At 60.8% G+C, this 26,271-nt stretch overlaps 4 protein-coding genes across 24 annotated transcripts in view; 2 read left to right on the forward strand and 2 right to left on the reverse strand.

The window, feature by feature from the left end:
* The window catches only part of Dgkz (diacylglycerol kinase zeta), a 37,598-nt gene extending 29,502 nt beyond the window's left edge, over nucleotides 1-8,096 (forward strand). For 5 of the 12 annotated variants that reach the window (XM_063227850.1, XM_063227851.1, XM_063227852.1 and 2 more), the window contains 27 exons: nucleotides 149-205; nucleotides 434-502; nucleotides 1,115-1,186; nucleotides 1,276-1,392; nucleotides 1,483-1,554; nucleotides 1,701-1,796; nucleotides 2,037-2,119; nucleotides 2,222-2,282; nucleotides 2,363-2,476; nucleotides 2,554-2,694; nucleotides 3,125-3,203; nucleotides 3,308-3,363; nucleotides 3,484-3,546; nucleotides 3,638-3,711; nucleotides 3,796-3,907; nucleotides 4,119-4,345; nucleotides 4,555-4,655; nucleotides 4,756-4,835; nucleotides 4,913-4,982; nucleotides 5,085-5,125; nucleotides 5,465-5,604; nucleotides 6,167-6,198; nucleotides 6,373-6,416; nucleotides 6,717-6,837; nucleotides 6,915-6,948; nucleotides 7,152-7,251; nucleotides 7,387-8,096. In XM_063227850.1, the coding sequence (XP_063083920.1) occupies nucleotides 149-205; nucleotides 434-502; nucleotides 1,115-1,186; nucleotides 1,276-1,392; nucleotides 1,483-1,554; nucleotides 1,701-1,796; nucleotides 2,037-2,119; nucleotides 2,222-2,282; nucleotides 2,363-2,476; nucleotides 2,554-2,694; nucleotides 3,125-3,203; nucleotides 3,308-3,363; nucleotides 3,484-3,546; nucleotides 3,638-3,711; nucleotides 3,796-3,907; nucleotides 4,119-4,345; nucleotides 4,555-4,655; nucleotides 4,756-4,835; nucleotides 4,913-4,982; nucleotides 5,085-5,125; nucleotides 5,465-5,604; nucleotides 6,167-6,198; nucleotides 6,373-6,416; nucleotides 6,717-6,837; nucleotides 6,915-6,948; nucleotides 7,152-7,251; nucleotides 7,387-7,503 (2,373 nt within the window). In that variant the 3' untranslated portion in view covers nucleotides 7,504-8,096. The remainder of the gene's footprint in view (nucleotides 1-148; nucleotides 206-433; nucleotides 503-1,114; nucleotides 1,187-1,275; nucleotides 1,393-1,482; nucleotides 1,555-1,700; nucleotides 1,797-2,036; nucleotides 2,120-2,221; nucleotides 2,283-2,362; nucleotides 2,477-2,553; nucleotides 2,695-3,124; nucleotides 3,204-3,307; nucleotides 3,364-3,483; nucleotides 3,547-3,637; nucleotides 3,712-3,795; nucleotides 3,908-4,118; nucleotides 4,346-4,554; nucleotides 4,656-4,755; nucleotides 4,836-4,912; nucleotides 4,983-5,084; nucleotides 5,126-5,464; nucleotides 5,605-6,166; nucleotides 6,199-6,372; nucleotides 6,417-6,716; nucleotides 6,838-6,914; nucleotides 6,949-7,151; nucleotides 7,252-7,386) is intronic. The other 7 variants (XM_013147454.2, XM_003465168.5, XM_005001571.4 and 4 more) reach the window with 3 other exon arrangements.
* Nucleotides 8,097-8,349: 253 nt separating this feature from the next.
* On the forward strand, nucleotides 8,350-10,629 carry Mdk (midkine). 3 transcript variants are annotated; one of them, XM_003465173.5, is made up of 5 exons: nucleotides 8,350-8,570; nucleotides 9,107-9,183; nucleotides 9,269-9,436; nucleotides 9,509-9,670; nucleotides 10,373-10,629. In XM_003465173.5, exons 2-5 carry the CDS (start codon nucleotides 9,108-9,110, stop codon nucleotides 10,396-10,398), a joined length of 432 nt encoding a protein of 143 aa, XP_003465221.3. In that variant the 5' UTR covers nucleotides 8,350-8,570; nucleotide 9,107; the 3' UTR covers nucleotides 10,399-10,629. The 3 variants fall into 3 exon arrangements, with proteins under 3 accessions (XP_003465221.3, XP_063083924.1, XP_063083925.1); XM_063227854.1 differs by lacking the exon at nucleotides 8,350-8,570 and adding an exon at nucleotides 8,677-8,698; XM_063227855.1 differs by lacking the exon at nucleotides 8,350-8,570 and adding an exon at nucleotides 8,766-8,919.
* Chrm4 (cholinergic receptor muscarinic 4) lies at nucleotides 10,614-18,644 on the reverse strand. The gene is made up of 2 exons (XM_005001576.4): nucleotides 18,509-18,644; nucleotides 10,614-12,977 (listed from the first exon to the last, which is right to left on the reverse strand). The coding sequence occupies exon 2, from the start codon at nucleotides 12,945-12,947 to the stop codon at nucleotides 11,511-11,513; it is 1,437 nt and encodes a 478-aa protein (XP_005001633.2). The 5' UTR covers nucleotides 12,948-12,977; nucleotides 18,509-18,644; the 3' UTR covers nucleotides 10,614-11,510.
* Nucleotides 18,645-21,700: 3,056 nt separating this feature from the next.
* The window catches only part of Ambra1 (autophagy and beclin 1 regulator 1), a 186,973-nt gene continuing 182,402 nt past the window's right edge, over nucleotides 21,701-26,271 (reverse strand). For all 8 annotated transcript variants that reach the window (XM_063227841.1, XM_063227844.1, XM_005001577.4 and 5 more), the window contains one exon: nucleotides 21,701-23,046. In XM_063227841.1, coding sequence (XP_063083911.1) covers nucleotides 22,577-23,046 — 470 coding nt within the window. In that variant the 3' untranslated portion in view covers nucleotides 21,701-22,576. The remainder of the gene's footprint in view (nucleotides 23,047-26,271) is intronic.

Raw genomic sequence — 26,271 nt, forward strand, 5'->3', positions numbered from 1 at the left:
CCTTCTGGCTAGCGAAAAGGAGGACTTCTGGGAGGAGGCAGCCATATCCTGAGGGCTCCCAGGCTGATTTGGGATGCTCTGCCCTCGAGGGGGACTGGATGACCCTGTTCAAAGCAGCTTCTGACATTGGTCACTGCACTTGTCACAGATAAACTTCCGCTGTAAGCCATCTTTTCGGGAATCCGGCTCGAGGAATATCCGAGAAGTAAGTGCACAAGATGGTTAGGGACCAGGACACCCTGAGTTCTTGATGGGTTCTCTCTGTAGAGCCTCCAGAGTACCATCAGGGGCTCAGGTGGTAGGCCTGGCAAGCCCTGCCTGCCACAGGTGGGGCACCTGCACCTCGGTGTGCCCCTCCTATGAGTCTCAGCCTCAGAGCTGGGCCTCTCCAGCGCCATGCCCTTCACCCCAGTGACATTTCTCTCTGCCCCAGCCGACCTTCGTACGCCACCATTGGGTGCACAGGCGGCGGCAGGATGGCAAGTGCCGGCACTGCGGGAAGGTGAGGGCCCCCACTGCCCCAGCTGGCCTCCCACTGAGCCCTGCCCCGAGTGTAGCTCCTCAGGCTGCCTCTCAGGCCCTAAGTACTCTGGCTGCACCTTCAGTCTCTGTGTGAGTGGAAGGGCAGGGAGGAGGGTTTGCTCCTAGAGCACTGTCTGGCTGCATCGGCCTCGTCCGAGCCCTTCATGAAGACTCATTCACTGGCTTGGCGATAATGACTGAGCTGCGTGGTGACTGGCCCTGCTGAGGCATCGAGGCACAGGGACAGGCCCAGCATCTTCCCAGCATATCCCACAGTCACTTGCTTGGTTGCTTCCTGTCTATCGTGTGCAGGTGGCGCCTGCGCCTCCTTTTGTGATCAGAGCAGCCCTACTGACCTGTGCTGAGGGCTGGGAGGTGGACAGAGAGTGGGCAGGGCCTGGCCAGATCTGGCTGCAGGAAACAGGGAACTCGGGTCAGGCAGCAGTTGGCCGTTGGTGTGCCAGGGAAGATTTACTTTATATTTCCGAGCTCTTGTAACGTGGGTTTGGTCTCCTGGCTTGAGAGGCTGGCAACCCAGGAGGGGCTGGGTCTTGGCCATGATCCTGTGTAAAGCCAGCCTGTCCACCTGCAGGGCTTCCAGCAAAAGTTCGCATTCCACAGCAAGGAGATTGTGGCCATCAGCTGCTCCTGGTGCAAGCAGGCGGTGAGTGGTGTCCTTGCCCTTATCTGCACCGTGCTAGGGCAGGTCCGGGTCCTGGCCAGCCCGGCTCAGCCTTGCCTGCCCCCCTTCAGTACCACAGCAAGGTGTCATGCTTCATGCTGCAGCAGATCGAGGAGCCCTGCTCCCTGGGGGTCCATGCAGCCGTGGTCATCCCGCCCACCTGGATCCTCCGCGCCCGGAGGCCCCAGGTGAGTCCCTTGCCTCTGCCGCCCCTGCCACCCCTGTCTTGGGGCTACTAGCCTGCCCCCCTGTCATGAACACCCTTGCTTTTCTCACAGAACACCCTCAAGGCCAGCAAAAAGAAGAAGAGAGCATCCTTCAAGAGGAAATCCAGCAAGAAGGGGCCTGAGGTTGGAGCGCAGAGCGTGTCCCACAGCTGGGTCCCCCTGGCCTCATGGCACGAGGGTGGCAGAGCGAGGGGAAGGAGTGTTACCCAGAGGCCCGGGGAGGGGACCGCAAGCACAGGGCAGAGCCTTACAAGCTCTGTGTCCCCAAGGAGAGCCGCTGGAGACCCTTCATCATCAGGCCCACCCCATCCCCACTCATGAAGCCCCTGCTGGTGTTTGTGAACCCCAAGAGTGGAGGCAACCAGGTAAGCACAGCCTTCACTTCCCAGGGCTCCAGTTTGGGGTCTCTCACTCCGCACCCCCCGCCTCCCCCAGCAGAATTCCTGGGTCCACCTTGGGCTTCTGTCCCCATCTGTTTCCCCGGGATCCTGAGAGGGCCTGTCCTGCTCACTCGTCCTGGATGGGCCTCTGTTCCACATCCTACCCACTGCCTCCTGCCTCCCCTCATTCTCTACCTCAACAGCCTATCCTCCTGTCCCCCACAGGGTGCCAAGATCATCCAGTCCTTCCTCTGGTACCTCAACCCCCGGCAAGTCTTTGACTTGAGCCAGGGCGGGCCCAAGGAGGCGTAAGGACGTGGCGGGTTCTTTGGGGGATGGCGAGGGACACACCTGGCTCTCATGGGGCAACACACACCCTCTGACCCCATTCCTGTCTTTTCCTGGCCCAGACTGGAAATGTACCGCAAAGTGCACAACCTGCGGATCCTGGCGTGTGGGGGTGACGGCACGGTGGGTCCTCAGAGCAGGGCAGCCCCCACCCAGTTCCTTCTCTCGGGAGCTGACCAGCTGCCCACTCTGCTCCCCTGCAGGTCGGCTGGATTCTTTCCACACTGGACCAGCTGCGCCTGAAACCACCGCCCCCTGTGGCCATCCTGCCTCTAGGAACGGGCAACGACTTGGCTCGAACCCTTAACTGGGGTGGGGTGAGTACCCTCAAGAGGGGACTTCATGCCAGGGTCTCTCAGGCTCAGGAGGGCTCACCCTGGCTTCCTCCTGCCAGGGCTACACTGATGAGCCCGTGTCCAAGATCCTGTCCCACGTGGAAGAGGGCAATGTGGTGCAGCTAGATCGCTGGGACCTCCGGGCTGAGCCCAACCCTGAGGCGGGGCCTGAGGAGCGAGATGAGGGTGCCACTGACAGGGTGGGTCAGCGGTTTGTACTCCCTCCTGTGGGTTCTGGGAACTGGGGTGGGTCCCCTGGCCTCTCCAGACATCCCCTGGGAGCAGTGCTGCTGCCTGCCAAAGTAGTTTTTATTCAGCCACTGGCAAATATTTACCGAGGACCCACTCTGTACCAGGCCTTGCTGAGAGCAGTGGAGAACCCAGTGCCCACTCAGAGCTCGTGCAGTGCCTGGCATGGGGACACAGTGCAGTGGGCCCCCAACAGGGGTGCAGGCATGCCCCCTGGGGCCGGGGAGGCAGGGACGGCATTGGCAGAGGGTCCCCAGGTGGAGGCCTCTGGAAACACAGAAGAGGGAGTGTGGCAGCCAGCCCTGGCCTTGTCTTAGCCAGGGGACATGGGCGAGGCCATCCTCATCTCTGTCTCCACCCCACTCCCTGCCCCTCCTCCAGCTGCCCCTGGATGTCTTCAATAACTACTTCAGCCTGGGCTTCGACGCCCACGTCACCCTGGAGTTTCATGAGTCTCGAGGTTGGCAGCCAGGGCAGGGAGGGTCCAGGGAGGGTCCCAGCTTCCTACTGCACCCCAGCCTGGGAAGCGCCCTCTTGACAGTGCCCGCCTCTATCTTCATGCAGAGGCCAACCCTGAGAAATTCAACAGCCGCTTCCGGAACAAGATGTTCTATGCCGGGGTGAGTTGGGGTTTGCCACCACCTCAACCGCCATGGCCCATGTCTGCCAGGCCACCAGACCTTGCTGCAGCAACAAGGGAAAGTCCCCGTCACAAGGTGGTGATACCTTGTCTCCCACAGACAGCCTTCTCTGACTTCCTGATGGGCAGTTCCAAGGACCTGGCCAAGCACATCCGAGTTGTGGTGAGTAGGGCAGCTGGCCAAGCAGTGGGCCTGGCAGGGAGGGAGACCACCTTTATGGGTGTACCCAGTACTCCCCCGTTCTCGCCTCCAGTGTGACGGGATGGACCTGACCCCCAAGATTCAGGACCTCAAACCCCAGTGCATCGTTTTCCTGAACATCCCCAGGTGAGGAGTGGGCTCCAGGTACACCCAGCTATCCCTCCTGCCCATCCTGAGCCACTCCAGAGCCTACCCCTTGCCCTCCATCAGGTACTGTGCAGGCACCATGCCTTGGGGCCACCCTGGGGAACACCACGACTTTGAGCCTCAGCGGCATGACGATGGCTACCTCGAGGTCATTGGCTTCACCATGACATCCCTGGTGAGTGGCCCTCTGCCCAGTGCCCACGAGCACAGCCAGCCCTACTTCTGTCAGTGGCCAGGGTACAGTTGCCCTCACCTGACTGGAGTGGCTTAGCCCGTGTTCTCTGAATGTCAGGCCTAGCGGCACCTTCACCCCACTGTTCTGCACTCTGGGGGTCTGTCTGTCTGGAACCCCAGTGCCACCTGACCCAAGCCCTCTGTGCCTGCAGGCAGCGCTGCAGGTGGGCGGGCACGGCGAGCGGCTGACACAGTGCCGTGAGGTGCTGCTCACCACGGCCAAGGCCATCCCAGTGCAGGTGGACGGCGAGCCCTGCAAGCTGGCGGCCTCACGCATCCGCATTGCGCTGCGCAATCAGGCCACCATGGTGCAGAAGGCCAAGCGGCGCAGTGCTGCACCCCTGCACAGCGAGTATGACCCCGCCTCAGCCGCCCCTTTGTGAGCCCCAGCTGCCTAGCTGTGAAAGGGACTGCCTGCTGGGACTGGCTAGCATGTTCCCTTAGTGTGCATGGCCCTGGGTTCCATCCCTGGCTCACAGGGGTTGGGGAATAGCATTCCAGTGCCCCAGGGCTCGGGGAGGACGGCAGGCATCTGTCTGTCTGCCTTGGTGAGTTTGGCTCCCATGCCTGATCTGCCCCACCCCACAGCCAGCAGCCTGTCCCAGAGCAGCTTCGGATCCAGGTGAGCAGGGTCAGCATGCACGACTATGAGGCCCTGCACTATGACAAGGAGCAGCTCAAGGAGGCCTGTGAGTGGCAGCGGGGCTGGGGCCAGGCGGGCAGGGCACTGCTGGGCCCTGCAGGTCAGCAGTGGAGACAGCCACATGCTGACGGGCCACTCTCCCCTAGCCGTGCCCCTGGGCACTGTGGTAGTCCCCGGAGACAGCGACCTAGAGCTCTGCCGTGCCCACATTGAGAAGCTGCAGCAGGTATGACTCGGGGCAGGAGAATGTGGGGCACCCCCTGCTCCCAGGTCTGTCCTACCCTGACCTTCGCATCTCTCCAGGAGTCCGATGGTGCTGGAGCCAAGTCCCCAACGTGCCAGAAACTGTCACCCAAGTGGTGTTTCCTGGATGGTAAGTGCACCCAGTGTCAGCCCCAAGGACTCAGGCTGGCCCACCTCCCCTGGGTCAGGGCCAGAACTCCGCCCTCATCCCTGGCTGACCATCTCTCTGCAGCCACCACAGCCAGCCGCTTCTACAGGATCGACCGCGCGCAGGTGAGCTCCACAGGCATGGCGCCCCACATGGTGCTCTGCACCCCTCCCAGTGAGCCTCCCTGTGAGGCTGCTCGCCAGCCTGGAGAGCCTGGAAGCACAGCACCATGAGAGACAGGAGAAAATGGCACAGAGCCAGGGCACCTGGGCAGAGGCTGGACAGCGAAACACGGCCTTGGGCAGTGGGAAGCAGGGCTGGGGCTGCAAGGCTCGCCTGGCCTCCTGCATCCTGCAGCCCTGCTCAGGCAGAAGCTTCTCCAGCTCCTCCACCCGTGCTGTCCCAGGGCCCCACTGGGGACCCCAAAGACTGCTCATGCCTCAGCCCTGACTCCCTACCGACAGGAGCACCTCAACTACGTGACCGAGATTGCACAGGACGAGATTTATATCCTGGATCCCGAGCTGCTGGGGGCATCGGCCAGGCCCGACCTCCCCACCCCCACGTCCCCTCTCCCTTCCTCCCCCTGCTCCCCTACGCCCCGGTGAGTCCCAGGACCCCAGCTCCCCTGTCCCCTGGCTGTATACCTGTCTGTAGCTGGTGGCTTCCAGATTCCTGCCTTTAGCCCCAGTCTGTCCATGAGCAGGCAAGCCACAAGGCCCCGGCGTCCCACAACCAGTGCCTGAAAGGGTGACCCGGCCACAGTGTCCCCACACACACACTAACTCCTGTGCTCCCCCGACTCCTGTGGTCTCTGAGCACCCCTCCTGCCACCGGTGGGACTGGCCACCAGCCCCACTGCACTCCTTGGAGGCCTCTGTGGCTGAGCTGGACACTCCACTTTGCTGCCTCAGGCTGTCCCTTCCCTTCGATTTGAACCTCAGCTTGGGTCCTCCTCAGGAGCTCTCTCCCAGGTCCCTTCTCCCCACTTGCACCTCCGGTCCCTTATTTACCCCCTGACCTGTCTGCACCCCCATATCCCCACTGGCAAGTGAGGCCCTCAAGGTTCAGCCTCCGCCTCTGCTCATTCCCCCACCAGCCGGGGCAAGGGAGGGCACTGGCCAGGCCTGGCTGAGCCGGGTCACATCTATCCTGCTCTGTTGCAGGTCACTGCAAGGGGACACTGTACCCCCTCCAGGTGAGCCCTTCCTGCCTTCCCTGTCATAGACGTGAGGCTCAGTGGGGGGACAGGGCCCATGTGCCATGACCCCATGGCTCATGTAATTGCACACACCACACAATCTCCATCACGTGCGTGTGCACACCTCCAGCCCTGGCTCGCCTTCTTGTGACGGGCAGGTCTTTCATGCAGGTGAGGCGCTGATTGAGGCCGCCCAGAGGAATGACTTCTGTAAGGTACAGCCCCTCCCCGGGAGGTGGGGTCTGCGCCAGGAGCCAGCCTGCCTGGCACTGTCATGTGTCCCTGTCTGGCCCCCTGCGGTTCTCCATGGCAGTGAGTCCATCCCACCTGGCCCCAGCTGTCCGAGGCACAGATGTCTCATGGGCCAGCTTTTCTGATGCTGAGAAAGGCAGGTTTCGTAGGAACCCCCAAAGCACCCAGACAGTGGTGTGTCAGCTTTTGTGGGTGTAAGTGCTTGTAGACCCATGCAAACTGGGTGCCCTAGGAGACCCAGGCCTACTGTCTTCTGCCCTCAGCTACAGGAGCTACACCGAGCTGGGGGGGACCTTGTGCACCGGGACTCACGGGGTCGCACGCTCCTGCACCATGCAGTCAGCGCGGGCAGCAAGGAGGTGGTCCGCTACCTGCTGGACCATGGTGAGCCATTGCACCTGGGGCCAGTTTTGGGAGTTGGGGACTGCCAGGCCTCTCTGACCTCAAGATTCCCTCCACAGCACCCCCAGAGATCCTCGATGCTGTGGAGGAGAAGTGAGTATCTGGGAGCCAGCCCTGGTTACTCCAAAATCACCCCTCTGCCTCCCCTTCCTCCTGTTTGGTGGGTCGGAGCCCATGAACTCTCCTGGCCAGGCTGCCTCCTTGCGGCTGCCCTGTCCCCTAGTTCCCAGCTTCCAGCCCTTGCTGATGGCCACCAGAGGCCTGCATAGGGTCCACAGCCTACCCCTCTTCCCCAGCGGGGAGACCTGCCTGCACCAAGCAGCAGCCCTGGGCCAGCGCACCATCTGCCACTACATTGTGGAAGCCGGCGCCTCCCTCATGAAGACAGACCAGCAGGTGAGCCCTCCCTCCCACATGTGGGGGGCGTGGGCTGCCTTGGCCACACAGTACAGACCCTGAGACACACCAGCAGGTAGGAGCTGGTTCCAGGGCTTCAGGTGCCCTCATAGCTTCCTGATTCTCCTTTCCCAGGGCGACACCCCTCGGCAACGGGCAGAGAAGGCGCAGGACACTGAGCTTGCCGCATACCTGGAGAACAGGCAGCACTACCAGATGATCCAGCGTGAGGACCAGGAGACCGCTGTGTAGACACAGCCCAGAGGCCCCCCGGGCAGCAGAGGGACTGCCAAAGATGAACTGCCCCTGGTGTGCATCTCACTGCCACATTCCAGTCGCAGCAGCCAGGAGGGGGACCCTCCTCCAGGGAAGGAGCTGCCCTGATGATCTAGGGACTCTGAGGAGCTGGGGCGGTCACCTGCCTCCCCCCACCCCCACCCCGAAGCCCCCATCCTGTCCACCAGGCTCATAGGGAGCAGGAACCGGGCAGCTGGGCCACTGCAGGACAGCCTCGCCCTCAGCCCCCGGCAGGTGCTCTCTCTGAGGATTGGGGGCAGGGCACAGCCCAGAGCTTCCGGAAGAGGTTCTTGCCACCAGGTCCCCAGGGCCTGCAGCGCTCCCGGGTTCGCGGACCCTGTCCCTGCTTACCACCCTCCCACCTCCACCCGGAATGGCCTGCTGCCTTGGCCTGCCCTGGTCTGCTTGGCACCCGACCTTGGTGACCCTCCCGTGTTCCCAGCGTTTCACGTGGACTGTGCAGCCTGGGACCGGGGTGGGAGGGCAGGGTTCTCGGTGACATGTTTACAGCTGGGTGTGACTCAGTAAAGTGGATATTTTTCGCTTTTTTTCTCTTTTGGCTTTTATTCCAAACCCCTCAAGCTGAGGGGTCCTCTGAGTTACCCTGGGGTTGAGGAGTGGACGTAGCGAGGCCGGGCAGTGTGTGTGTGTGTGGGGGGTGGCCTGCCCAGCTCCTGACCTCTGGGCTCACGGGGCCGAGGGCGGAGCCGGGCTCCCGGGCTTCCCGCTCCAGGCTGGGACAACAATGAGTGGAAGGGGTGGGGCGGGGGCCGCGCGGCTTCCTCCAGGGCAGCCCCTCCCCGGGGTTGGGGCCGGCTTGCACCACCGCAGGGTGGGGGCGCGGCAGCCGGGCAGCGGGGTCTGGAATTCCTCAGCCAACGCGGGGTCCCTAAGCCCGGCCCCTCCGCCCCGCCCTCCAACCTGTGCCCGCGCGTTCGCCCTCCCGCCGCCACCTGGGCGCCTGCTCCGGGTCCTGGCTCTCCAAGCAGCTGAGACCGCCGGTCCCCGAGACGCGAGCCTAGGTGGAGTCTGCACCCGAGCACCGGGGACCCCAGAAGAGCTCCACGAGGGGCCGCGTGGGGAGGGGCAGAGACCCGGGGCGACAGCCCCCTGAGATGGGGGCCATCGGAGGGCCGCAGGACGGCCTGAGGCACGGCGCCGGCGGGACGGGGCGGGACGCTGGGGTCGGGGCGGCGCGGGTCTGCGGGGAGGGGGCGGGGCGGAGCAGCCCTCCTTGGTGGGGGAGGGGCAGGGGCCCATGTGACCGGTTCAGACCGGTTCTGAAGACAAAAGGGGTCGCTGCGGCCGGAGCGGGACGGGACTGGACGGGCAGGGCAGGCGCAGGAGGACGCAAGCTGCGCAGGCGAGCGAGTGAGCGCGGGGCGCGGAGCGCGGAGCGATGGGGGACGGGACGCGGGGGCCGGGTTTCCCGATCGCGGCACCCGGGGACCCGTACTCGGGGCGCGCCCCGATCCACGGAAGGGGCCTGGGAGGCGGGAGGCGTGGGTGACTACATGGGGAAGAGGTCGGCGAGGAACCCTGACGCCACTCCCCCCAGGATGCAGCATCGAGGCGTCCTCCTCCTCGCCCTGCTCGCCCTGCTGGCGCTGCCCTCCACGGTGGCCAAAAAGAAAGGTGAGAGTTGGGGCCTATGGGGCCCCAGGGACTCCGAGAGGGGAGCCCCAGCACCCGCATCCTGAGCTCTGTCCCCTCCCCGCAGACAAGGGCAAGAAGGTCAGCGCAGGCAGCGAGTGCGCCGAGTGGACCTGGGGCCCCTGCATCCCCAGCAGCAAGGACTGCGGAGCGGGCTTCCGTGAGGGCACCTGCGGGGCGCAGACGCAGCGCATCCGCTGCCGGGTTCCCTGCAACTGGAAGAAAGAGTTCGGAGGTGAGGGAGGCGGGGGGCGTGTGTGGGGGCGCACACACCTGCGCACTCGCTGACTGGGCCCTCTCCCACCAGCCGACTGCAAGTACAAGTTCGATAACTGGGGGGCATGCGATGGGGGCAGCGGCACCAAAGCGCGCCAAGGCACCCTGAAGAAGGCGCGGTACAATGCCCAGTGCCAGGAGACTATCCGCGTGACCAAGTCCTGTGCGCCCAAGACCAAAGCCAAGGCCAAAGGTGGGCGCGGGATGGGGTCGCAGGGGCAGTCACACCCTAGGACAGTGGTGAAACCTGGAGTCCAGTGGCCCGGCCAGCGACGCACCAGTGTCCTGGCCTGGCCTTCGAGAAGCCTTCTGCATAGGTGCACTAAGCCCTGGAACATCCCAGCTCCAGCGAGAGCGCTCTGGGGCCTGTCTCCAGCTGGGGCCACCACAGGGTCCTCTTTTTGGTTCCTAGATGAAAAGGGCTTTGCATCCCTCTCAGCAGCCCAAAGGGGTCAGCAGGGCAGAGGTGGAGGCTGCTCCCCGCTCCTGGGACCGGGAACTTGGAAGTTCTGATTCCTGGTTAATATACACAGTGAAAGTGGAATGGAAAGCCTGGCATTACAACGACTGCCTATCCCACCAGCTTCCGGGTCAGCTGATAGAAATTCAGTAGGGAAATGGTGTGGCAGTGTGTGCCTCTAATCGCAGCACACTGGAAGGCTGAGGCAGGAGCATCTAGTTTGGAGCCCAACCTCAGCAATTTTGTGACTCACCAAGACTTGTCAAACTTTTACAAAAGGCTGAGTGTGTACCTCCATGTGAAGGCCCTGTGTTCAATACCCAGTACCTCACAAACTAAAAAAAATCACGAGGGTACAAGATTTTCTTTGATGTCTGGGGTAGGGGTTTCTACTGAGTCACCATAACCTGGCTAACATTGTTTCTTGTTTTCCAGCCAAAAAAGGGAAGGGGAAGGACTGATCCAGGCTGGTACAGCCAGGACCCACCCAGCAGTGCCTTTGCTACTCCAGCTTCATCAATCACACCCTCCACCACCCCCTCCCACCCCGGAGCCCAGAGTGGGTGGTGAAAGGGATTCTGGAACAACCCCACCCCCACCCAGGGTTTTCCATTCCCAGTCCCCCTTTGTACCCACCATGCTCCTTGTTACTAAGAAATGAATAAAATGAATCAACTTCTTTCCCAATAAAAGCTTTTCTTTCCAATATATAAAAGCCCCTTCCGGGGGAGTAGGCTGTGCAGCTTTGCGGGGAGGGACAGCCGTGGGACCAGGCCCGGTGGGCTTAGGAGGCTTGGGGCTTGGCCAGGGCTCCCTGTGGGAAAGCAGAACACTGATGAAAGACCATCCTTGGGGCTCCCGAAAGGATTCCCACTGGGCTGCGGAAGGGACCTGTGATTCCATGGGGCTCATCGGCCTTGCTGGTCAGAGGCCACCTGGACCAGCCATTGCCAGGCAGGAAGTTCTGCTGAGGCCTGAGTGGGTCCCCAAGTTCTCTCTTCTCCCTTAAACCTGTAGGAATGCAGCTGAGAGCCCTGGCCTGGGCCTCCCTGACCTGACTGCTGCCTCCTGCCAGCGCGAGGGAACAGGAGGGGAAAGAGAGGCCTGGGGCACCTAGCCTGCGCCCACACACACAGCAGCCCCAGCGGCTGCCTGAGCAGCTGTGGCAAAGGGCAGCTCTGCCCGCCCCCCCATGGGGCTTGGGGAAAGGGGCTGAGCCTACATGCGGGGCGCAGGGAGACGGAAAGCACCGATCACACCAGAATGGGGAACCCACACTTCCGTCCTTCTGGGCCTGACCCCTCTGCTGCCCTCCACTTGTCCATCCTTCCTGCTCCGCTGCTTCTTGGCTACCATGGGGCCACTGCGTACCCGGGCTAGTGTCCCCAACCTCCTGAGGCAGGGCGTCAGACATGGGCAGTTCAGACTTCCCTGCGCAGAGCCTCCTGGGCCCCAGCTGGATCTGCTCTCCAAATCCAGCCAGAGCCACTTCCATCCTCAGCGAACGTGAACGTGGAGCCGGGCCTCCATGTCGGGGTCCCCCAGCACCTCCTGGGCCTGCCCGCCTGCCTGCCTACCTGGCCGTGCCAATGTTGCGGTACTGGCACAGTAGCAGGTGCCGGAAGGTCTTTTTAAAGGTAGCGTTGCAGAGCGCGTAGCAGGCAGGGTTGATGGTGCTGTTGACATAGCAGAGCCAGTAGCCGATGGACCACATCGTTTCGGGGATGCAGCTCCGGCAGAAGGTGTTCACCAGGACCATGACGTTGTAGGGCGTCCACGTGAGGATGAAGGCCAGCAGGATGGCAAAGATGGTCCGTGTCACCTTGCGTTCCCGGGCCGCCATCTGCCGCTTCTTGCGCACCTGGTTTCGAGCAATGCTGGCAAACTTTCGGGCAACATTGGCTGCGGGGCGCATGCCGGCTGGTGTGGCAGGCACAATCTCGATGGCTGTCACACACTCATTGCCCGTCTGCTTCGTCACTATCTGGATCTTGGACCATTTGGATGCCGGGTTGAGGGTCCGAGGCTGCAGGGTGGGGGCGGCCACGGCGGGAGTGGTGGTCTCTGTGGTGGACAGCTCCGTGGCTGGACGTTCCTTGGTGTTCTGGGTAGCGCTGCCCGAGCTGGACTCATTGGAGGTGTCCTTGTCTGCCACTGGGCGCGGTGGTGGTGGCAGGGCCGGTGGTGGAGCCTCCTCCAGCTTCCCGTTGCGCAGCTCCTCACGGGCCATGGCACCCGGAGGGGGCTTCTTGATGCTCTGCTTGACCAGCGGGCTCTTGAGGAAGGCCAGGGTCTTGGCCTTCTTCTCCTTGGGGCCTTCGGGCCGGTGCTTGTGGACTCGGCTGCGACTGGCCAGAGAGATGTGGATGTAGAGCACCGTCATGATGACCACAGGCAGGTAAAAGGCCGCAATGGCCGTGCCGAAGGTCACCGCCGGGTTGGACAGGAACTGGATGAAGCACTGATTGTCAGGTACTGTCCTCTTACCCACCACAAACTGCCAGAACAGGATAGCAGGCGCCCAGAGCACAAAAGACAGGACCCAGGCAGCGGCAATCATGAGGCCTGCCATCTTGGTGGTCCGCCGGGCAGGGTAGGTGAGTGGCTTGGTGACGCAGAAGTAGCGGTCAAAGCTGATGATGAGAAGGTTCATGACAGAGGCATTGCTCACCACGTAGTCCAGGGCCAGCCACAGGTCACAGACCACGGCGCCCAGGGGCCAGTAGCCCTTGATGATGTACACGGTGTACAGGTTCATGGAGAAGGCGCCTATGATGAGGTCAGCGCACGCCAGGCTGAACAGGAAATAGTTGTTGACCGTCTGCAGCTGCCTGTTGACCTTAATGGACAGCATCACTAGGATATTGCCCACCACGGTCACCAGGCTCAGCGAGCCAGTCACCGTGGCGATGAACACCATCTCCACGGTCTCGTAGCGGTTGTGGGCCGCAGTGACCAGGCGCATAGACTGGTTGCCGGAGCTGCCGTTGCCTGGTGTGAAGTTCGCCATGTGGGGGCGCTGTGAGCAGGGCGGCCGTGGCTGGAGGAGGAAGGAGAGAGAGGGGTGAAGTGCTGGCTGGGACAGGCCGGTGCAGAGGGAAACCAAGGGCCAACACCCAGCACCACTCATTCGTGCCTTCACTGGGCAGTCACAAGGGGTCGCTGGCCTCGGCCTCGGCAGGCAGAGTTAATAGCACAGGAAACGCAGGGCCCAGCTCAGAGTGTTACCTGATTGGGGAGACACAGAAATGTGTGCACAACAGATACAGCGCTAGAAAGAAAATCAGGAATGCAGCTCAGAGGTAGAGTGCTCACCCAGCATGCTCCAGTCTGCTTTCAACCCACACAGCATGGAAAAGAAAAAAGCAAGGAAGGAAGGAAAGAAAGAAGGAAGGAAGGAAGGAAGGAAGGAAGGAAGGAAGGAAGGAAGGAAGGAAGGAAGAAAGAAAGAAAGAAAGAGAAAAAGAGAGAGAAAAGGCTGGCAGGCCGGCAGGCTGAGGGTAGAATGAATGACTCAGAAGACAGGCCAGGCATGGTCCTTTGCTGTGTGATCAGGGAAAGTGTCCAGACCTGGCGTGGTGGTGCACACCTGTAATCCCAGCACTTGGGAAGCTGAGGCTGAGGATTGCCACAAGTTTGTGTGAGTTACATAGTGAGTTCAAGACCAGCCTGAACTATACAATGAAACCCTGTCTCAAAAACCAAAAGTATCAGGCAAGAAGTGATGCTGGGACAAGCAGGAGGCAGACACAGGAAGTGTCGAAGACAGTGGCTGGGTCAAAGACTATAATGCCAAGAGAAAAGTCCTGGGGACACATGCTCGTGGTCCCAATACTAAGGAGGCTGAGGCAAGAGGCTTGCTGAGAAGCTGAGGGAAACCTGGGCTATATAGAAGACCCTGTCTCGAAAAACAGAAAAAAGGGGCTGGGGATTTAGCTCAGCGGCATAAGTGCCTGCCTTGCAAGCAGGCAGTCGTGAGTTTGATCCCCGGTGCCGATAAAAAGGAAAAAGACAAAAAAAAAAAAAAAAAAAAAGCAAACAAACTAGCAAAACAGCAAAGGCCTGGCCCTTCTCCACAGAGGCTGTGCAGTGGAGCCCAGCAAGGAGGGATACGTGGCCAGAGGGCTCTGGTGCTAGGTACCCATTCATCCACCACCCAGACTCGGGGTACACATATGCATGTGTCTGTAGCACTGGGGACGAAGCTCATGGCAGGTGATTCTCTTGCAATGCTAAGCTCCATCCAGGGCCCCACTTGGCCCTTTCTTAATCGACAGTGCCAAGGGCCTAGATCCCATCAGACACTGGAAACAGGCACTGTATGGAAATATACATTAGCAGTTAACATGTCTTACCTCCTGAGGGCCTGCACCTTCTACACTGCTTAGAGTGTTAACTCATTGCACCCTGCAACACTCCTACGAAGCAGGTAGCTTTTACTACTTACACATGGGGAAACTGAGGTACAGAGGTGTTATTGAACCCCACCAAGGTCCTGTGGCTCTCCGATGTCCTCTTGATGGGGTCTGGGCAAAGCAGTCCTCTGAGGATTCTAGCAGAGGAGGCTATGGGGCCGCAGAGCCTATTCCAAGGGGCAGAGGGGAATCCCCAGGGAGGACGAGGAGGAGTAGGAGAGGGTGAGGAAGAGAAGGCCTCAAAGGGCAGCTTGGCACCCCTGTCCGCCCTAGCCCCAACTCAGGGCACAGAATGGGCCAGCAGGGGACCTTGGGGACTCTCCAAATCCCGGAGCTCAGACCCCTGAGGAATCAGAAGCCTAAAGGCCCATGTCAAGCCCTGAGTGGTGGTGCTCACCTCCAACCCCAGCCACTCGGAAGGAGCGGATTTGAGGTCCCCCAGGCCACACAGTGACGCTCTGTCTCAAAATAAAAAGGGCTGGCGGTGTAGCTCAGGGCTCTAAGGGTTCAACCCCCAGTAAGTAAGTGTAAAAATAAAGGAAGGGCCCCCATGACTTCCCCAGCGTCAAGGCTGGCCCCGAGAATGGCCAGGGAATCCCGAAGATGAAAGGACTGTCCCAGAGAGAGGAGCCACAGGGGGACCTGTGGCCCTCCACAGCCAAGCCCAGGAGGCAGCAGGCGCCCAGGGCCCGGCCCTCCGCCCCTCCCCCGCCGGCCTCCGCCCACCGCGCTCTCTTCCTCCTCTTCCGACTTCCATACATGTGAGCCAGGCCCACGCCCAGCGCCAGTGCCAGGGCAGCGACAGCCCAGCCTCCTTCACACCCGCCAACACACACACCGTCACAGACGCGCGCGGCCCCATCTTGGCCACACGCAGCCGAGGACGCACTTGTGTGCGTCTGTGTGTGTGACTGAGGAAGGCAGCACAGCAGCCAGCATGGAGAAGGCACTAGCAAAAGCTGGCGGCCCGCCCCTCTCCTTCCCCTTTTTGAAGTCTCCCATCCTGTCCTGAGCCGCCCTCCTGAGCAGCTGTCAGACCTGCCCAACTGGATGTCATGGAAATGGCCCTGGAGGCTGCAGCCACAGGCTTCAGTGGCCCCAGACTCCTGCCCACCACTACAGTCGTGGACCCAGCCTCCTGTTCAGATGCATGGGGCACAGAAGGAGAAGCTGAGCAGCCTTCCCCAAGGTTACACTGCACATCAAGGCAAAGGGCAGAGAAGGCCTCTGCCACCCTGCTTAACTGTGAGAGTTCCCGAATTGGAAACTGGAGTGTCACCCTCTGTCAGGTGTGGAGACAAATGCCTGTCATCCCAGCACTTGGGAGGCTGAGGCAGAGAGACTGCCTCATTTGAGGCCAGCCCGGATTATACAGTGAGACCTTGTCTCAACAAAGCAAAGCTTCAAGGGCTGGGGATTTAGCTCAGCGGCATAAGCGCCTGCCTTGCAAGCAGGCAGTTGTGAGTTCCATCCCTGGTACTGATAAAAAGGAAAAAGACAGAAAAAAAAAAAAAAAAAAAAAAGCAAAGCTTCAGCCAGGCGTGGTGGCTCACGCCTGTAATCCCAGCACTCGGGAGGTTGAGGTGGGAGTATCGTTGTGAGTTCAAGACCAGCCTGGGCTACAAAGTGAGCCCAAGGCCAGCCTGAACTGCACAGCGAGACCTCGTCTCAAAAAAAGCAAAACAAAACAAAACAAAACAAAAACAAAAACAAAAAAAAAAAGCAAAGCTTCACCCCTTGAACCAGGAGGGTAGAAGCATGCAGGTGGAGAAACTGCTGCCTGCAAGCCTGTGCTGCAGGAGACAGGGTGGGCCCACAGTGTCAGTCAGCCCGGGCCTCCCAGGGCTAGAATCCTGCAAACAGGGTTCACTGAGGAAGGCGTGGGCCAGGAACCCCTCCCGGGCTTTTGTATGAAAAAGAAAAAATGTGGGGACAACTCAGCCTGCAGATGTTAATATCCTCACACAGAGGAGAAGGCTAAGTAATTCACCCTAAATCACCCAATTTGTAAGTAGGGGTGGGATCAGGATTAGCACCCAGAACTCCAGGGTACTGAGCAGTACTCAGAATAAATGTGCCACCTCTACACTCCGCAAAGGACCCAAGTGGGATCCAGTTAGCTTTCCCAAGACAAGAGTTCTCCTGTCCTCCTGGGTTCAAACTGCTTCCAAACAAGAAAGCAGCAAAATAAGTGGCTGGTGGCAGCTTGGGCCCAACTGGCCTTCCGGTGCCCATTGGGTCCCTGCAGACATTCGGCCCACAGCCCCCTGGGGCGATTTCCTGGAATCCCGGACCGGCTCCTATCCGCAGCGGCAGGCAGCCACGGCCCAGCCTGTGTGCACCGCTAGATGGCAATGTCGGTTCCTGGGTGCCAGCTCCCGACCCAAGCGGGCAGCCCCCGTTCGCCACCGCCCCCAACTCCAGGGCATCCATAAATATAGAGCTCCAGGCACGGGCCCCATCTCCAGGATCAGCCCTAGGCACCAGGAAGCTGCATTCCGCTCTGCGCAGGGTTCCACTGTGAAAAAGTTTAGGGTACCTGGATTGCACCCCACACCCTGTGAGAATCGCGTGGGAGGACGGCGAGTGCGAGTTGTGTTTGTGTGTGATTGCCCGGGAGCCCGAGTAGACGCTAGTAGCTGCCTGCATGTGCGTGTGTGCCACGGCCCTGCCTGGATACCGGTGCGCTGAGAGCGCGTGAGCATGCCGCCCGCGTGGACACGTGTATGTGCACGCCTGTTCGTGCCTGGGCTGCGGTCCTCCGTGTCTGGGGGACACACGCAGTTCGGGTGCTGCAGCTGTGAACCTATGCACACGAGCACACACGAGGTGAAGGCGAGGAACTAGCCACATCTCCGCGCCGGGCGGGAGGCTCGGCCCAGACCTTGGCTCTCTGTGAACGCTTGGGGGTGGCGTGGGGGTGGCGATCCGCGGCCTCGGGGTGCCCAGGTGAGGACGCTTCGGACTCTGGAGGACCCCAGACTTTCGGACTTGACCCCTGACTTGATGGTTTTAGCCGGGCGCCCGGTGTCGTGCGCGCCTTCAGGAGTCAGCGCGGAACACAAGCCCGGACTGACTTCTGTCCGGGGCCTCCGAGACGGTCCTCCAACCTTGAAGGTCACTGGGCTCAGCTCCGTGTGCCCTGAGGGGCCAAGCTAGGAGCCACAGCCCATCGCATAGAGGCGCTGAGGCTCGGGTCCGACGGGTACAAGACTCCTGCCCTCCTCAGCCTCCCGCTCCGGGCTCCGTCCCTGCTCCAGGGCCCTGTCCAGCCCGCGACCCGAATGGGCGCGGGTTGGTTTTCCAGCTCTCGGCTCGGGTGGCCTCGGGGCGCCCAGGGGCTCCTCCGCATCTCCACCAGGTTAGGAGCCCCGTGGCTCCCCGGCGCGCCGCCCTTAGTACCTACGGCCTCTGGGCGTGGGCACCCCGCTTTTGGGGCCTGAGCCCTTGCACTCCCCGAACCTGACCGAGCCACTTGGGGCAGATCCCTGGCTTTGAGGACGCCAGCCAGGAGATCTGGGGAGGGAGCTGTGGCTCTGGATCTGTCCGTGGTGACTCCAGAGTTGTGGGGAGGGAGAGGGGCGCGGGGACTCGGCCCGACCTCGTGCCCGCGCTTCCGCCGGGAGGCCCGGGTGAAGACTCGGATTGGGGCCCCCGGCTCGGCTCGGAGCCCCGGCAGCGCGGGATGGTCCGGGAGGGCAGGAGCAGTGAGGGCACAGTGCCTTCCGTCGGGGCTCAAGGTCGCCGATGAGGACTCGGTGCGCTGGCGGGCTGGCAGCCCCGGGGCGGCCCCGGTAGAAAGGGGGGTGCGGGGAGACGGGCGGGAAAATGCTCTTGGGGCTCTGCGCCCCGCGACCTGCCGAACTTGGGGTGGGGGCTTAAGTGTGGGTCCCGGCCAAAGGGCAACCCCAGGCCACTCGGGATGGACGCTCCTCCGGCCCAGTCCCTATGGGCGTCTTCTCCTAGAAACCACCAGTAAAGCTTCGAGACCCGGCCTCTTCCCGCGGGGTCCCTCGCCACCGGGCCTCTGGGCCCCGGTACCGTGCTCGCCACCAATGGGCCCCCGTCGGACCCAGCTCTGGGGACCCTCAGGGATCCCGGGACCCGCGTCCCCCCCTGCCGAGCCCCCGCCCCCGCGCCCTGCGGAGTCACTCACCCCGCCGCGCCCGCTGCACTCGCTCCGACAGACGGCGACACGGACGCGAGGCCCGCGGGCCGGACCGGGCCAGGGGCGGGACGGGGCCTGTGCGGAGGGGCGGCCCCTGCTCCGCCTGCGGCTCCGGCGCTGTGGCTCCGACTCGCGCTCACGCTCGCACTTTTCCCCGAGCCGCGTGATGTCACGGGGAAGCAGCCAATCGCGGAGGGGCCGCGCCGCCCGCCCCAGCCGGTCACCCGGCGGCGACGCGCGGGGGTCACCACCCCGGGTGTCGGGGACCCCAGCGGCCCGCTTCCCCGCCTAGCGCCGGCCTACAGCTCGCTGCTCGGGCGAGGCAGCGCCCACTGTCGCCGGCGCTGGTTGCGGGGGGCGCTGCCCTCCGGGGGAGCGGGTGTCCGCGTAGTCATGGGGACGCGGCGCCCCCTCGCGGGCTGGGGAGGAAGCAGACGGCAGGGTCCGCTACGCGCCCCGCCTCCGCCCTGACCACGCACCCTGAACCCCAAGTGTTTTTGTGCTTTTGGAAGCTTCACGACCATATGTGGTCCTGCTTGTGGTTTGACTGTGGGCCGCAAGGGTTTGACCCCAACAGGAGGCTACGGGTGTGCGGGGTGCGCTTGGCCCATGGTTCCGTCGGGGCAATCTCAGGGCCGCGCGTTGGCTGCAGCAGCAGACGAGAGGGCTGCGTCTGAGTCTGGGAAAGTGGGGAGTGGGCAGGCGAGGGTCTGCAGGGTGGAGGAGCCGTGGGCATGGACCGTGCCCTCACCCCCGCCGGAAACCCTAGCTCACAAAGGGGCGCGGGCTCCGGGATAGAGCAGCGGGCTCATCACTGGTACGGAGTGGAGCCTAGGTGCCCAAGGTCACCCGAGACGGCCCGCACAAATCCCCGAGGGCAAGCCGCCCGTCTCCCAGGTCTCCCGGTACCATACTCGCAGCTTCAGCGCGCGGGCGCAGGCTGCGCGCGGCCCGAGTGGGAGAGTTCAGCACCTCGGAGAGCTCTGCCCGGCCAGGCGGCCCGCGACAGCCTTGTCCCCAACCGCGGGCTCCGACGCAACGCGCCTGCTCGCCAGCAGCCTGAGACCTGTCAACACCCGGCCCTCAGAGCGCAGACAGCCGATTAACCTCGAAGACTGCCGGTGTCAGGTCTTGGAAAAACAATCAAGTCCCGCCCTCCTCCACCCTCTCGCGAGCGCCGGCGGGGGGCGCGGGGGAGGCGGAGGCGGACGGAGAGAAGAGGCAGAGGTGGCTGCAACCCCTCTGCAGGGGAGGTCGGCGGCAGGCGGGAGCCAGCGCTGCGGCGCTCTTGGTGCGGGGTTCTCCGTGCTGAAGGGGAGTTGGAGGTCAGGTCCCCAGTGCTCCTGGGCGCCACGCCTGTCGGCTTAGGACCTAGAGTTTCAGGGCCCGAGCTGGCTGACCGCACGCTTGGAAGAAGCCATCTTCCCTTACACGGTCTTCCTGAGGGCGAAAGCAGCGCTATTGTTCTTGCCCCACTTGACACAGGAGGAAAGAGGCTCGGCCATCTGTGTGACAATGGTCACATCCGTCCGAGGGCCCAGGAGCAGGCAGCTCTCAGGGGTGTGGGTTGGGGTGGGGGCGGGCAGAACCTCAGCTGCGCCCATGGGCGAGGCCTGTAAGGGCCTAGAAACCAGAACTGCCCGCCTGCTGTCCTGAGCAGTTCCAGTAGCTCGCGCAAAGCCCTAAATTCCCTGGGTACTTTCACCTTGCTGCCCATGGGGGATCCCGGAGCATGGTGTCAGCAGCCAGGAGGCCTGGGTCCTGCTTTTGGTCTTTGGTGATCCATGGGGGCCCACTGTCTACGGCCACAGGGCTTTTCTGAACATTTCCTCAGCTGGGGAGGGGCAGTCTTTGGCCCCTGTGACTCTCTTTGTGCTGGGCAGAGGGTTCTCACACAGTGGGTCAGGGGCTTACAGGTGGGCAATGGGTCCATCCTGCATGGGAGCAGGGGTGGGTTGGGCGGGCCTAGAGTCAGACCACTTCATCCTGGAGGCCTCTGCTTCTTCCCACGGAGCAGCTATGGTGGTGCAGGGTGCACTGGGAACAAAACCCTAGCTGGGCTTGGCCAGGCCTTCCCAGAGGCTGTGCGCTCCGATAACAGCAAGAACTGCTTTGGAGGCTTCTCAGAGGACACGATGTACACCGAGTCCTCAGCACATGGCCTGCACCCAGATGAACCATTGCAGGAGAACCCCAGGGTGGGGGACAGGTGCTCTCTTCGGCCCCACTCCCTCTGCTGCCTGCTTCAGACTACAGTGCTAAGAGCAACTTCAAGTGGTTGCCTGGTGCGAGCCCTGCACACTAGCAAGAGTGTAAGTGAGGCCCAGCAGAGGTGAGTGGAAGGGCCCGAGCTGGCTGATCGCACACTTGGGAGAAGCCATCTTCCCTTACAAGGTCTTCCTGAGGGCAAAAGCAGTGCTGCTATTGTTCTTGCCCCACTTGACACAGGAGGGAAGAGGCTTGGTCATCTGTGTGACAATGGCCACATCCCTCCGAGGGCCCAGCTAGGAATAAGACCTCCTAGAAAACCCACATGTTCTTGGGTAATCAGGGAACTCTCCATACTGTTTTGGAACACTTGTTTGCCCATTAATCTCTTGGCTGGACATTTGCTGGGAGCAGAACTGTAATCCTGCACACCCCACATTTGGGTAGGGTTGAGCACTCATGGGAATTGGCACACACCTGTAATCCAAGCCCTCTGGAGCCTGAGGCAGGAGGATTGCCGTGAGTTTGAGGCCAGCCTGGGATTATAGTTCAAGGCCAACCTGAACTACAGGGTGAAACCCTATCTCAAAATGGGGTGGGGGTGGGGGAGTAATTCATGGAGTTTTAGCTGCTGGCCAGAATCCCAGAGTTGCTCAGGTTTTCCCCTCAGCAGGTACCTCCCCTGGGAGTTGGGCTCCAGGTACATCCCTTTCTCTGGGCCACAGCCCGAGGACAGAGCAGGTCTTTCAGTTGCTGTGTAGAAGGCACAGGGTAAGGGCTGGGCAGCAAGGTTGTGTAGAGAAGCCGAGTGCACACAGGTGGCCAGCCTCACCACGCTTCTCAGGCTGGGCTAGACAGGCCGCCTGTGTGGAGGGCAGCGCCAGCTTAGTGTCCAGGGCAGCCGGCGCCAGGCTTAGTTCTGTGCCCTCCACCCATCCAGCCCACCCTCTCTGGAAATAGACAGAAGCCTGGTGAGGGGCATGGCATCATTTTAATGACGTAGATCTTTGGTGTTTCCCTCATTAGCAGTAGACCATCCCCTCTCCTCCCACCACAATGTGTCTAGGATGAGTGACAAACAGAAAGGAAATCACAATTTCATACTGAAAACAAAAAGATCATAACCTTGATTTCTCCACTAGAAACTACACATACAGGTCAAGATTCCACATGCAACACCTTAAATCACAGACCAAGACCTCACATTCCGAACTGGGCTTAAACCTGCTGCAGCTCGGGCTGGCTGCGGCCTGGCTCAGGGCCACTGACAGCTGCACATGCTGCCTGCAGGGTGCGGAGAGGGCTGGGTGGACAGGCCTGGGGGTGGGCCAGCCTACACCCGACTCCTGAGCGAAGGCCTGCCCACCATCCCAGTGTCCCTGGGGGTATGACGGCGTCACACAGCTGGAGGACTGGGGCTGGAGGTGGACTCAGGGGCCAGGCCTCTCTGGTTCCAGGGCTCTGGGCAGTCTTGCCGCCTGACAGGTAGATAGGGCAGAGCTGCCTACTGGCTTCTGTCCAGGGTGCATGGCCTGGATTGGAAGACGGTTCACTCTTCTGGGGCTCTTGCACAGGCTCAGGTTCCCTGAGCCCACAATCCGAAGAGAGAGGGGACTCACAGCAGAGACACCCACTTGCTCTCCATTCCTGGTGCCCGCGGCATGGCTCAAATGGGCCTCAACTCTGGCAAGCCTCGCCAATCAGCTGCCTGCTGCCCTGTGCCTCTGTTGCCACCCTCTCGCTCCTGCTGCTCCTGACGCAGCTGCCAACTCTGTGCACAGTTCCCAGTCAGCTGTGAGGTCTGGCTCTTGTCAGCGGCGCAAGGGGCAGCAGCGTGCACACCTGTCTCTACCTGTTTCGGGGCTCCCCACTGGGGCTGGCTTCGTCCCCCCTGCTAGCACCCCCACCACTGGCCAAGTAGTTGCAGTGCAGGACTGGTCCCTCAGTGCTAGGGAGGGGAACAGGGGTGGAAGGAGGCAGGGCTGGCTCCGGTGGCCCCTGCCCAGAGGTCCCAGGCTGATCCCAGGAGGCTGTCCGGGGGCTGAGGCTGCGCTCTGCTAGCTGCACGGGTTCCAGGAGCAGTCCCCGAGAGGTGGAGGGCTGCGGTGAGGAGGTGCGGGCAGCCCCCGACTCAGTGCCCGTCTGGGAGCTGCGGTGAATGCGGTGGCTGACGATAATGTTGTTGCCGAAGCCGCCCATGGAGGCCATGGTAGTACTCTGCTCCCGCTGCACGACGGCAGTCATGCCCCCCTCCGCCATCAGCCTCTGGATCCTGCTGAGGGCATCTTCCCCGCTGGCATTGTACTCCGAGCCCTCTCCTGAAAATCAGAGAGGAATTAGCTGTGGGTCTGGGCCTGAGCTGGGGCAGCTGTGAGCAGGAACTGTTAGCAGGGATTCTAGTGAAAACCAGGGGAGCCAGGTGTGGTGGTACATGCCAGTAATCCCAGCACTCGGGAGGCTGAGGCATGAGAACTGCTTAGAGTTCAAGGCTGGCCTGGGCTGCACAGTGAATTCAAGTCTCAGCTTAACTTGTACGATATTCTCTTAATACCAAAACTAAAACCTAACAAAAAAAGATAGAGAAAGCGCCCAAGTCTGCCACCAAGAAAGTCAGCCTTGAAAGCAAACAGTCACAGTTTATACCTGGTGAGAACACAGGCCTAGGGTGGATGAGGTGGCCAGGAGTCTGCAGCTGTCAGGAGGCAGAATGGGACCTGTGAACCCTTTCCGCTCTGGTGGCACACTGGTCAGGAGGCAAGCAGTATTTGCTCATCTGTGGGTGACTCACAGGTGTGGGGCTGATGGCGCTGGAGACCAGTTCTTAGACTACACATTTTTTTTGGGGGGGGGGTCTTTTTGAGCCAGGGTCTCATTATGCAGTTCACGCTGGCCTTGAGCTCACTGGTCTCGAACTTGCAATGATCCTCTTACCTCAACTTCCTGAGTGCTAGGATTATAGGCATGTGTGCTACACCTGGCTTTTTTTTTTTTCTCTGATTCTTGGAATCAAACTCCTGACCATGTGCGTGCCAGGTAGGTACTGTGCCACTAAGCTACATCCCCAGTGAGGACAGGTCTTTGGGATAAAGAGCTGCCTTACAGGGTATGGCTGGCAGGCAAGCTGTCTGCTCCACTGTTTCACACCTTCCTTGGGGAGTGCTCTGTATGTGACACTTCATGAAAGCTCCCTACAAGAAGACCTGCTCCTGACTCCTTCCCTCTCTAAAACAGCCTTCAAAGCTGCTCCAGGTGATCAAGGCTTCAACCTGCAGCTCTAGGCAGGGACAGCAGAGTTCTGTTCCCCTCAAGGCCTGGGAACCCCACTGTGTGCTCATAGTTTGGCTCAAGCCCCAGCTCTGCCACTCACTTGCTGAACAGCCTTAGCCAGATCCCTCAACACCCGAGCAGCACAGTGTGGGACAGAGGAAATGGGACCCGTTCAACATTGGGCGCTGAGCTGAGGGTATGCCAACAGGGTGAGAACCAGCCCAGACTGCCCAGTGTGTCCAGGCACCTGGAATGGCCCCAGTAAACCAATGATGTACTTCCTTTAGCCATGTGCTGATTAGTTTGGGGTTCCGTAGCTTGATGGCGGCTTGTTTTTGAGGTACTTGTTGACAGCTTTAGGTTTTGAGATAGGGTCTCACTGTAGTTTAGGCTGGTCTTGAATGCCTGATGATTCTTCTGTCTCAGCCTCCTGGGTGCTGAGATTACAGGTGTATACCACCATGGTTGGCTGTCAACAGCAATTTTTCTGTCTTTTTGAGACAGGGTCTCTCTATGCAGTTCAGGCTGGCTTTGAGCTCACTTTGTAGCCTAAGCTGGTCTGGAACTGAAAAGGATCCTCCTGCCTCAGCCTTCTGAGTGCTGGGATTACAGGAGTAAGCCACCATGCCCAGCTCTCAACAGTGATTTTTTAGAGATCATCTTTGTCCCTAGGGCCCCTCTTGCTTGCCTACAAGGTGGATCTCCAGGCCGGCTACTTCCACAGCTGAGGGCCTACATCTAAGGCCCCCTTCATTTTGCCATTCTCATTCATGCCTGGAAGCCCTGTGCTCAAGGTTCTTCCTCCAGATCTTATTACTTTCCCTCCTTAATAAGCAGTGTGGGGCTTCAGCTTCTATTAAGCTCTTTCAGGGGTCCCTGGAAACCCATCCTCAGCCCTCGGGGTAGCTGTCCTAACCCACATTTTTGGAGTACCTGAGCTCAAGCTTCCCAGGCGCAGAAAGGAAACCTGCATGGCTCTGTGGCTTTCCTGGGGTGAAGCTTGTATGGAGAAGGCAGGAGGAAAGGCTTTGAGAGTCTCAATGCCAACGAGGCTTCTGCCCTGTGAGCTGCTGCTGCACAGGACCGCCAGTGCTTCACGTAGCCCTGCTATTTTCCAGCTGCTCTCGAAGACCTTCCTGGCCCAGGCTGGGACATGCAGCGTGCTGGCCTGAGGCTGGCTGGCACTGAGGCTCACCACACTGGGCTCTGTGCCTGGTGAACTACCAGCTCTTTTCCCGGAGGTCATGTCTCAAGGTACGGCAGGTTGCCCTGTGGCCCCAACGCAGCTGCCACAGCCCAGCCCAGCTGCTAGCACTCATGTCTGTTCTTGCCCACTGCTTGCCTATGGCTCCGGCCTGTTGACTATGACAGTGTCTCCTGGTGGTCTTGCTTCTGGCCAGTCTCCAGGCTGCTGCCTTTGCCAACCTGACTTAGTGTGTGGTTGGAAGCCAAGCAGCTGCATGAATCTATGAGCAGTCACCCCTTTGCCTGACAGCTGAGGGCCCCTGCCATTCCCCTTGGCAGCCATCTTTGTACCCTGGTGAACTTTACCAGAGCAGACCTGCCCATGCCCTGTCTGTGCAGGCTCTGTCGCCCCCAGTCTCAAGTTTTCTTAGGTTCTAGCCCCACTGGAAGGGCTGCCCTTGGGTTGGTTAGCAGTGGCCATGGCATTTGTCTTCCAGGCGATCCATTCCTAAGGGTATTGGGCTAGGTTTAACTTACCTGGGCCCAACACGTAAGCAGCTGGTACTTGTCAAATACATATATGGAGGAATAAAAGAGCTCCCAGGCTGCACACAGGTGTTCTAGATCCTTGAAGATGTGGTAAACTGGTTGGAACAGGTCACCCCTGCTAGGGGTGAAGTGTTCACACATCTACTTCCTTTTCAGACTTGCTCTAGGAGGACAAGTCATGATGGCTTCATTTCTGAATGTGATTTCCTCTCCCAAGCCCAACCCAACACCAGACATAAAGGAAGTGCTCAAAATGGATTGGACAAGAGCTCAAGCGTGCGCATGAGTGGTTCTGTGCTGGGAGTGGACAGCTTCAGCCCAGGGCCATGTGCTATGCTGCTCTCCCGGGACGCTGAGCGGCTGCAGGTCCTTCAAGAGCAAAAAATACTAGGGCCTGAAGACCCAGTGACAGTGGTAGTCACAGGCATCAATTCTGCCATCTCCTCCATATCAAAAGCACTTCTCCTGGTTTTTGAAAAATGGGAGACCGATGTAGTGCTGAGATGAGATCGTTTGCTTGGCAAGTTTAAGGTGCATTCTGG

The sequence above is a fragment of the Cavia porcellus genome, unplaced genomic scaffold (assembly GCF_034190915.1).
Source record: "Cavia porcellus strain 051 isolate PalLab524CR breed Dunkin Hartley unplaced genomic scaffold, mCavPor4.1 scaffold_17, whole genome shotgun sequence".
Lineage (NCBI taxonomy): Eukaryota > Metazoa > Chordata > Mammalia > Rodentia > Caviidae > Cavia > Cavia porcellus.